The 11207-nt window shown below is 29.3% G+C and overlaps 1 protein-coding gene across 2 annotated transcripts; it reads right to left on the bottom strand.

Annotated features, from left to right (window-relative positions):
* Positions 1-2888: 2888 nt before the first annotated feature.
* On the bottom strand, positions 2889-7359 carry LOC105108602 (GroES-like zinc-binding alcohol dehydrogenase family protein). 2 transcript variants are annotated; one of them, XM_011002958.1, is made up of 8 exons: positions 6975-7356; positions 6732-6867; positions 6493-6562; positions 6245-6338; positions 5197-5410; positions 4303-4444; positions 3624-3794; positions 2889-3272 (listed from the first exon to the last, which is right to left on the bottom strand). In XM_011002958.1, exons 1-8 carry the CDS (start codon positions 7288-7290, stop codon positions 3081-3083), a joined length of 1335 nt encoding a protein of 444 aa, XP_011001260.1. In that variant the 5' UTR covers positions 7291-7356; the 3' UTR covers positions 2889-3080. The 2 variants fall into 2 exon arrangements, with proteins under 2 accessions (XP_011001260.1, XP_011001261.1); XM_011002959.1 differs by lacking the exon at positions 2889-3272 and adding an exon at positions 3403-3564 and having other exon boundaries at positions 3597-3794; positions 6975-7359.
* Positions 7360-11207: the final 3848 nt, after the last annotated feature.

The raw sequence follows: 11207 nt of genomic DNA, 5'->3' as shown, positions 1-11207 counted from the left end.
TAGAGACCGGGGGTGAAGTTTTTAATTTATCAAAGGCAATTTCTTTAAAATTCCACAATCATCAGTCAATCAAAGCAAGAAGTTTTGATTTATCAAAAGCTAATAATTAACAAAGAGAAAAGAAAAGGCAGGTAAAGACTGAAACTTGAATATATCTTAAATGGGAATCGTCGTTTTTTAATGCTTCATACACTCACACACACATACGATGGATCAAGCAAAGCTGACTGATAACTTTTTCTTTAGCATCTACGAGAATATTGAATGCATGGCAACTAATTGATTTAAAAAAAAAAAAAAGAATTTGAGGAATTTCATCGAACTTATAAAGTTGAAGGCAATGATGTGTAGAAATTGGCATAAAGCTCATATCATGGGTTCCATGAGACGGGAAAAGATATTTATGAGACTGAAATACAATAGAAACCACTGATTTTGGATCCCAAATACATTTTTGCATGGGAAATGTGTCGCGTCTTTTTTTATTTTACTTTTATTAGAATCTCTTTTTTTTGTTTTTCTTTTTGAAAAATAAAAAATACCGCCCGCAAAAATCACCAAAGGATCTTGTTCCTGTAAATGGATTTATAAAATTTAAAAAAAATAAAAAAAGATATTTATGTAATATCAAGCAATATAAAATAAGATTTTTCTTTGTAAATTAAAAAAATCTATAAAACAGACCTTTAGATAGTGGTATATTAAATTTCATAATGTTGTAATTTTATACGATTTTATCGAGAATATTGTTAATTAATGTATATACCTTAATGTTAATTGAAATAAATATATTTTTTCTATATGTAGATGATATTTTATTTACAAGTTGTGACTTAGATTTGTTACATGAGACAGTAATTTCTTTCTCAAAACTTTAATATAAAATATTTAGGTAAAGCCTCTTATGTCATTGATAAGTTTAAAAGGGCATTAAAATTATCTCAAAAGATATGTGTTGAAAAGGTTTTCGAGAGATTTAGAATGTCTCACACCTATAGTCAAAATAGATATTAAATTGAAATCAATACCTACAAAATATATTGAAAAATGAGTAAATAAATAACATTATCTATGCATTTGTAGTTGGCAATTTAATATATGCACAAGTCTATAGAAGACCTACCTTGAAATTTTCAATAAAAACGTTAGGAATGTTCCAAAATAATTTAGGAATAAACCATTAAAAAAATCATTAAGCACCTACAAAGAATCAAAAATTACAAGTTGATTTATAGATATATTGATCACTTTAAGGTGATTGGTTATTCAAACTTGAGTTTTATTAGTAGCGTAAACATAAAAAAATCTACTTCATAATATATTTTTTTCTTTTTGTATAAAGAGTTATATCTTGAAAAAATACTAAGCAAACTATTATTGCTTCATCTACTATAAAAGCAACATTTATTACATGCTATGAACAACATAAGTGATCTACAATCTTAAAGTTATTAATTTCATATCAAGATCAATAAAAATATATTATAATAATTTGGCTATAGTTTTTTTTTTAAATAATAAAAGTGGAAGCCGAAATAAAAATATTGACACATTATTTCATTATGAGAAAGAAATTAAAGAAATATAAAGTGCTTATTAAGCATATTAGCATTAATCTAATTATTACAAATCCTATGACTAAAGCATTAAAGATGATGTGGATCTTATGGGTCTAGCTAATTCATTTAATGTTTGACTCTCTTTTTTTTAGTTGATTGCAAGATATTTTTATGTTACTTTTAGAAATTAAAATGATTTTTTATACACATAAAGTATTATTTTCAATATTTATTGGAATATATAAAGTTAGAACTGAATAATTTATTGGAGCTTATTCATAAAGTTTATTTACTCTTTAAATGTTTATTTTGAGGATATGACTGCTATGATTTGAGGATACAATATATTCATATATTGTATTCTTGATTTAAGTGTAAATGTGTTTTAGCACTTACTTCAACATTTAGAGCCTATTTAGGAGTGCTTTTCAAAAATATTTTTGAAAAAATTTAAAAAAAAAATTAAATTAATATATTTTTAATGTTTTTAAATTATTTTAATATGCTCATCTCAAAAATAATTTTTAAAAAATAAAAAAAATATTATTAATATGTTTTTTCTAAATAAAAAGTACTTTGAAAAGCAACCACAATCACACTCCCACACACACTTAAGATATATATCTTATTAATTTTCTGCTGTGTTCATATGATTAGCATATAAAAAATTGTCTTACAATAGGCTTTTTTTATATAATTATCTTACAATAGGCTCTGATACCATTATATACCATAATTGAGCAATGAAGAGAATTAGCTTGAAAGGACGGGAGATTTAGCTTGAGAGAAAAAGAAGAAATTACTGTAAACTAATCTTATAGTTGTTAATGGACTATAATATAAAAAATACAGTACTAATAATACAATAATTATACCTGAGATTATGTTCAAACGTATTGCTTCAATATTAGCTAGAAAACCTACACCCACTCAGTTGGATCAGTGCCGTGATTCATAGGCGCTGGTGCCTAGTCTTTTGAGTTGTCTTTTCAGCCTTTGAAGGAATTCGCAACGTTTTATGAAAGACATGGGCAAGGGAAATTATTCGTGAAATGTCACCTACCATCTTGGCAAATGCAATAAAATCTGGTTTCATGACTACTCAGCAAGCTTATGGTAAGAACTAGATGCGCACATACACTCTTTTACGTTAAGAATACAGTCTTTTCTACTTTTGCTGTCGAACTTTTAGTAAATTTCAACACTTCCATGTCCTCAAAATTTTATGGTACCCCAAGAATGACTATCAATGCTTGCCCTCAGACTCACTTCAAACGAGAGACAATTAAGAGAGAATCACAGTTTTTGCTAGCCATGATGAAAGCCTACTAAAAAATGAGCAGAATATGGATTTTATTGAACAAGTGGCTGAGAGAGAATTTTAGCACGAGATCAAGCAACACAGCATTCCAGTGACAAAAAGTGTCGAGAACTATGATATACTATGCTAGACAGATTCTTCTCAATATAGAGAAGCCTCTATTCTAGGTGTGCAGCTGGCGCACTCGTGAAATAAAACAATTACATTATCTCAACAACAGCTCTACTGACAATTTTTCCCTGGTTGAGATCCTGGAATGCTTTGCCAGCCTCCTCAAAACCATATTTTCTCGTAACAGCATCAGTAAGATTGAATATACCTGATTCTGCAAGTTTGACCAACTTAGGAAGATCCTGCCTTGCCCTTCCTCCATAAGAGCCAATTACTTGAACCTGTTCAAGGAGTTAAAAGGGAGTCAAAAGATTTTCTAAGATTCCAGGAAATAGTATAAATGCGCAGAAGATGCCATTTACTCAAGGGAATGGCAATGAAAATAGTTTTTCAGAACTTCCCATGTTGCTATGTAACAGAGATCAACTAATTACAATATATTTTACCTGTAAGATTCGTCCATCTTAAAAGGGAATTCCAAATTAAAAGCATAGATACATGGACAAGATTGGTTGATGTTATGGCATAGATACATTGACAGAGATGAGTTGGTTTTATTGAAGAAGTTTTCCGCTAAGGCATTGACCAAAAATGCACAAGTAGACATATGACACCCATTGATAAATACCCACCTTTCGACGGACCAAACGATTGATATCTATCTCCCCTATAGCACCAGCCTGTGCAAGTCCAATCATCACAGCTTTCCCTCCATCTCTTACACTCTGTGTGCACTGTGAAAATGTCAGTGGTTTGCCCAAGGCTTCCACAGCAATGTCCACACCTCTTCCTCCAGTTATTTCCTGGCAAACATACACACAACATAATTAAATTTCAAAATATGAAAGAAAAGCATAAGAATGTTTCTTAATCTATTTACAAATGCATGACCAGTTGCAACATGCTATCAAAAGACTGAGTTCTCCATAAATACTTGAACGCCACAACTTGGCACAACAAAAAAGCAAACAAAAACTGAAAACTGACATTATGGCCGACCCTCGGTATCAAGCAAATCAAAGAACTATACAGTCCATTGGGGTTATGAAGAAAGCATGAAATGATAAACTTTTATATCTTTTACTCACCATGATACAGCCAAAAAGGTTTGGTAGTGGTACTTTCATCATGAGTTGGGAACTTCTGCATCTCATTTAACTAAAAACTAAAGGATGAAGTACACACCTTTACCCTTTCAATAGGATCTTCTATCTCATTTAACTAAAAACTAAAGGACGAAGTACACCCCTTTATCCTTTCAATAGGATCTTCTATCTCATTTAACTAAAAATTAAAGGACGAAGTACACACCTTTATCCTTTCAATAGGATCTTCTATCTTTGAATTTATAGTGGCAGTGGCACCAAATGTTTTAGCTTTCTGAAGTTTTTCATCCTGAACATCCACAGCAATAATATCAGAGGCACCAAATGCCCTTGCTATCTGCAAACAACTGAAGCATTTTGTCTTAGTCATGGTTATGCAAGAGTTCATTAAAATAGAGTAACAAAACACTGTGAGTGACTGTGACTTTAATTTTGACAAAATAAATAATTCAGAAAAAACATCAACAACCTGAATTTCTGCTAATGTTTTATTCTTATGATTATTGTCATGGTGATGCAATGTTTCTCATTTTTATGGGTTCACTAGTTAGATAAGCAAAGTCGCATCAAACTCCTGTACATCTATTTTTGTCATTAAATTGGGGACCTTCCCTTGTTCATGAAGGTTAAAACCTAGAAGTCAAGAATTATGTGTGACTATTAGCACTGTTCAGGAGAGGCCAATGCAGCCCTTCTCTGGACTCAAAAATACAAAACAAATAAGAAAAGGAAAGGGAATAGAAACTTTATGATGCATGAGAAGTTTTGAAATGAACATGTAAAAAATTATAGGCCATCACTATGAACAAATTTTGCATGACAAACAAATAATTTCCCCTGCTTCTAACAATCAGAATGAAATTAGCTAAGCTGCTTGTTAGACTGACATCACATGACCCAAGTTGTTGAAAGCAGCTTTTGCTTCATTGTTACTTGTGTCTTCTCCCTGCATTTTATCACATTCATAAGCACATACATCCACACACGTGAAGCACATGAGTGAAAAGCTGGGACCTATATATATAAATAGGAATGTATGTCTTCATATGTATGCTATGGATGCAATGTCTGTGGTACTGATGTAAATTATTTATATCACCTTGACCCTACGCCACCAACTCCAATCACAGCAACAGAATCCCCAGGACGCACTTGAGCAGCATGAGCCATAGCACCATAAGCAGTAAATACTGCACATCCTAAAATTGCAGACTCGGTGTATGGCAATGAGTTCGGTAATATAGTTAATCCATGTGCTGGAACAACACAGTATTCAGCAAGGCCTCCCATGCTGTACATGAAAACCGGCTTTCCTAGAATGATATAACATTTCTTTAGTAATCCAATAATAATGTCTATATTCCATAAGTAATCAAGAAAACTCTTCCCCAAAGACCATTAAAGAGAATTTCAACAAGACAAATTTATAAAGCAACAGACAAAAGAGAGGGAAATTATTAACACCAGAAATGCATGATTTTGCTAGCACAATAGTGCTCAAGTGTAGATCCAGTTAATCCAAACTCACAGAAATGTGTGTGTGTGTTTGTTTGTGCAGAGAGATAGAGAGAGTGCATTGTGTCAATTAGTCAATTTCATGCCAACATATACTCATCCTGAAAAGAAATTATGTTCAAATTCATATAAGAAAAGAGGACAGACCAGCAATGCGCCAAATGCAAGTGAAGCATGAAATCCATATGAAAGCAGAATCACAATTAAAAATACCAAAATTTATTTAGACTGGAAATGAATAAGCACTGCTTGGTATGGAGTTAAAAGAAAGCATATCAAACAATTGAACACTAGAATTACACTGTCTACCACTCAATTGCAGCCAACTACACAGCAATAAGAAATGGGGTGCCCATCACCGCATCCAGGCTCATTGAATTGGCAGTATAGTAGACTAGTACATGTGCATGTGCTCAAACTAACATTATGTTGCATTTCTTCTTTTATGTTTCCTTATGTTTCCAGGGAATAAAGTAAAGAGACTTGATTGTAGAGTTCGCATATTGTAGGGATATGAAAGTTGTGTTTGGAGCATTACAACAAGTTGCAAGCTTTTTTTATCTAAACAAAAACACGGACAGTTTTTCAGCTTTAACTAAAAGAAAGTAAAATTAAAAACAAAAGTTCATTACCACTATTACGGAGGAATAGTCGGGTTTCACCATCATAAAGAGTTCCTTTTGATCGATTATAAGCAAAAAAATCCTCACATAAATCATCATGGCCCTGTTTCCCAAATCAGAAATTTATCATATCAGTATCTTCTTACCACATTTTATAATTTTTGCTGCATTTCCAATATCCCTAGTGATGACATAATAAGAAGAACAATATGAAGCTACACACACAACAATAACATTATATCTCAAACAAATGTCACCTTAGAACAGTAGAAACAGTTACCACAAGGCATGATAAAAGCTCCAACAACACGAGAGCCAACTGGAAATCTGAAAATCAAGAACTCAAAATTCATAATTCACATTACTACCATCTCCCTGCATGATAAAGAACCCATTTTTCACTCAAAGCATACAATATTTTTCAAACAATTTGAAAGGAATCACACAAAATCATTAAGAAAGAAGACTTGATTTCACCTTGTACTAATCCACGTACCTTTCAATAGTTTTTCTATCTGTCAGCTCGCCGTGTTCCACAACTTCTCCAGTGATCTCATGACCAATAGCACAAGGACTAGCAAATGGAATTTCACCCTTTATAACATGAAGATCAGAGTGACAAACCCCACAAGCTACAACCAAAAAAGACATGTATTGACCCCAAAAACAAAAACAAATCCACAAAAATTACCATAAACAAGAAATCAGAGGGTTTTTGACAGCTGATCAAAAATTTCACCTTTAGTCTTAATAAGTACTTCTCCAGCTTTAGGACGAGGCATTTGAAACTCTTCAATGGTAACAGGCTTATTGGGCTCCCAGAAAACAACTCCACGCATAAACCCACCAGAGCTAACATGGTATGAGCTCTTTGAGATCTTCAAACTGTCAGTATCATCAAAAGAATTGATCTTGGCGCCATTAGAACCACCACTATGGTAGAAAGACTTAGCAGTAGTGTCAGTTAGAAACCAAGAAGAAAGTAGTATATTTGAGGGTTTTGAAGAGAATAGTTTCTTGGTGATTGATCTCTGGATCAGATGAGATAAACCCATTTCTTGAATCGAGTGACAGACGAATTTTTGAAGTTTTGGAGAAAGTGAAATAAGGAAACAGCGAGTGTGCACACACTGTACTATGATGTAACTTGCTAGAGATTAGGTCAACTAGCTGAGTCAGCTTGATGCTGGGTTTTTCTGCCAGGTCATCTTGATTTAACTTTATCCAAAATTCCAAATTATGGCTCCATACATTGATTAATTAGTGTATTATAATATATATATGTCTCTGTTATAAATATTACTTTATAATTGCTAAACTAGGCATGTTAATCCAAGAAATTCACAATTTTTTTAATCAAGTTTTAAGTTGAATTTAAAAAAAAACGAGTCTGATAAAATCTGGTTCACCTATATAAATTTTAAATAATCCAACGGTTCCTTAAAAATGTTGTGCTCAACCTAGAATATAATTATATTGTTAAAATTACCCATAAGAAAGGATTTTGTACTAAGAAATGGATTTAGGGTTTCTTGCATTTCAATTTCAATAATAAACATACTCAAAAATGCAAGTAGAAAGGAAAGGGGCGTTTTCAATGGCGGACAAGTGAGTAATGAATAAGAAAATTAAGAATGAAATTTTTTATTTTAATTATTAATTAATAATTGCATCCAATAACTTGGGTTCGTTGATTTACATTATGATGATTTTATTAAAAATAAAAAACTTGAAATCATGGTATTTATATAATTCAAGATTTAATTAACATGACACTAATATATAAATTTTTTTGTAAGAAACGAAACTAATAATAAAAAATTATTAAACTAGGTTAATTTGGTGGTTCATTAATCTAGTAATTAAGATTTTTTTAAAATTTTTGTTTAGAATAATCTTTAAACTTGTAAAATGATTCATAAAAAAATTAATCCTTAACAATATATTTTTTAGGTGAAACTACGTAAAATGTGAAATTAAAGCAAGTGTACGATTTTTAAAGAACAAAAAAGGAGAGGTCTATATTCAAAGGTACATATTCAAAGTATGGGGTTTTGGTTCATTGTATTTTGAGACAAGTAATTATCATTGTGCCTTGGTATTCAATAATTTATTAAAAACAATATGATAAAAGTTTTGTATTTGATATTGTGTGTTAAGAAAATATTCAACTCAATTTTGTGATGACTAGTTTTAAAAATTAATATTTAAAAATATATTTTTATAATAGTTATACAATATCATATTGTACTTGAAGTATTAATAACTTTTTAACTAAAACATGTTTTATAATAACAAATCTGATAATGTAAAATAATTTTAATTTATGGTAAATATTTATCTTAAATACAGGTCTACCACATAAATCAAATGATTAATAAATGAGTTTAACTACTCAAAATAAAAAGACAAAGAGAGGGCTAAGCATAGAAAATAAATATTGGTTCAATTCAAACTGGAACATTATTTGATTATTGGATCATAACTGGAGTTGTACACCTTAGATTTAGATTTGATTTATTTTAATAGAAAGCTAAAATATTAGCTTAAAACATTCATGAGCATCTAAGACTCAAGACTTTTGTTTTGGAGTTTAAATCTTAGCAGCAAATAAGAAGTCTAAATTTCTTTTACAGCCTAGACATTGTTCGATATTTAAGTTATTTCTTGAGTTCTAAAAACTCAAATGAGCTCATTTTTGTCTTGTTGGGAAGCTGAGATGAATTCTCAAAACTTTCATAAAGATCAGTTTAAATTTTGATATTAACAAAAACATTTTAGCCTGCCAATAAAGTTAAGAGTTAACCATCAAGTCAAGGGTTGGTCACCAATTTTTTTGTGAGTCATCAAATCAATAATTCTAAATTTTAATTTATAAAAAGAGATATTTACCATACATTTTGGCATCTTGGTTTTAGATCAAGATTTTGCTTTTATTCTCTTTCTTTGTAATTTTATAATGTTTAAATTCTGCTTTTATTAATCTTTTGTTTATATTTTCCATCATAACTATGGTCTTATCTAGTATATTTATATTTCTCTTGTTCATAGTGTTTAGTTAAGTTTATTATGTTAAGGTGAAAATATTACACTAATGGTGTAAGAATAAGTATAATACAAATTCAACATGAACTTTAATATTTGATACTAACATATTTTATATTTGTTATCTTACTCATTCATAATACATTACTTGTTAAATATTTAATTTAGATTTGTGTTGAATAACCTTTGACACAACAAATACTTAATCCTTTTATAGCCAACTAAATGGTATAATCAACATATGTGTTATGAAAAGATAAATATAATACAAACTCAACATGGACTTTAATGTTTGATACTAACATATTTTGTATCTGTTATCTTACTCACTCATAATACATTGCTTGTTAAATGTTTAATTTAGATTTGTGTTGAATAACTTTTAGCACAACAAATACCTGATCCTTTTATAGCCAACTGAATGGTATAATCAACAAATGTGCTATGAAAGAAACTTAATTTGTTGTTAATATAGGTTATCATCATAAATACTTGATAACATTTAGAAGTATTGTCATTAGGCAAATAAGATAATTAATATAATCATATTAATAATTTATAATCCGATTGGAACTTTTTTATTTGTAGTTTTTAGTTAATAAATAAAAAAAATTATATTATATTTATTTAGAATACTATTAGTGAATTCTCTAACTTTGACAATTGTTTTATCTTTGTTTAAATCCTTGCATCAATATCACATCTCAAAGCTCTTTTCAAAATTTTTTCTTTTATTTATGATTTATATAGTTGACCTCTTTATATAATGACCCTAGTCTTACCGAGTTATTTATTGTTATTTATTATTTCGACACTCCTGCACTTATGATAAGACATCATTCATTTGATCATGTTAAATACACTATTCTAATTAATAGTATTTTTATAAGGAGGGGTATACTAAACATAATCTTCAATAAATTTAATGTTGAATGATGTAATTGAAATTACAAAAAAAAAAACATGGATTGAAAACAATCAAAATGAGGGAAAAACTAATCAAACTTGTGACCTAAGTCATAAAACTAATATAACTTCATAGAAATCAAATTGAAAGAAATTATGAAGTCCAATTCTTAATTAATTCAATATTAAAAAAAAAATTGAGAAAAAAATTAATAAGAAAAGAAGGAGAAACTTGAGTCAATCCGTTAAACCCATGATCTAGTTATTAGACTAAATAATCTCATAAAAAATAAATTAAAAAAAATTATAAAGTTCAATTCTTAATAAATTTAATATTAAAGAGTGTAACTAAAATTGAAAAAAAAAACATAAAATTAAACAATTAAAAAAATATTATTCAAATAAACAGTATTTTGTTACGAGAGAGGTAAGTGAATTCCTCTTTTAGTTTTTTTATTAATAAAAATATGCCAGTATTAAGGGAGAAGCATATAAGACACTATATAATATTCAAATAAACTTAGATTTATCCTTTTATTTAGGGAATTAACTTAAATTTATCCTAAAATAATATTATTGTAGTTTTTTAAAAACAAAATAACTAAAAAGATATAATTTGAGTAATTTTTTATAAAAATATCTTGAAGTTAACTCTCAAAACTATAACCATAATTTTTAAGTGAACTTACCAAGTTAATTAAAGATGAGTTTGTTGGTCATCTGAATTATTTGACTAATTTTTAATTTTATTTTAAATCAAAACTGACTTGTATTAAATTTATAAATTAAAAGTTTTTGAGTTGAATTAGGTTGAATAACCTCATATAAACATGTTAAATTCCATATTATTATAAAAATATTTTAAAAATAAATAACCTGTATCATTTAAGCATGTAAATTTTCTCATTTGAGGAGCAAGTTTCAAGCCCATGCGACTCAGGCCATAATTCAATCCACTTTGAAAGGAGTTAATTTATGCTATATGCATATTTTAATCCTGGTTCAAATGGCTATCTCCTTG

Source organism: Populus euphratica, unplaced genomic scaffold (genome assembly GCF_000495115.2).
Source record: "Populus euphratica unplaced genomic scaffold, PopEup_1.0 scaffold196.1, whole genome shotgun sequence".
Lineage (NCBI taxonomy): Eukaryota > Viridiplantae > Streptophyta > Magnoliopsida > Malpighiales > Salicaceae > Populus > Populus euphratica.
This window is presented reverse-complemented; position numbering and strand designations above follow the sequence as displayed.

Excerpts from the sequence above, each read along its gene's own strand:
- LOC105108602 (XM_011002958.1), bottom strand. The coding sequence starts at position 7,290 with ATGGGTTTATCTCATCTGATCCAGAGATCAATCACCAAGAAACTATTC. Across the intron at positions 6,339-6,492 it reads ACTGTTTCTACTGTTCTAAG|GGCCATGATGATTTATGTGA; the intron begins GTGACATTTGTT and ends TTTGGGAAACAG. Across the intron at positions 4,445-5,196 it reads GTTGGTGGCGTAGGGTCAAG|TTGTTTGCAGATAGCAAGGG; the intron begins GTGATATAAATA and ends AAAATGCTTCAG.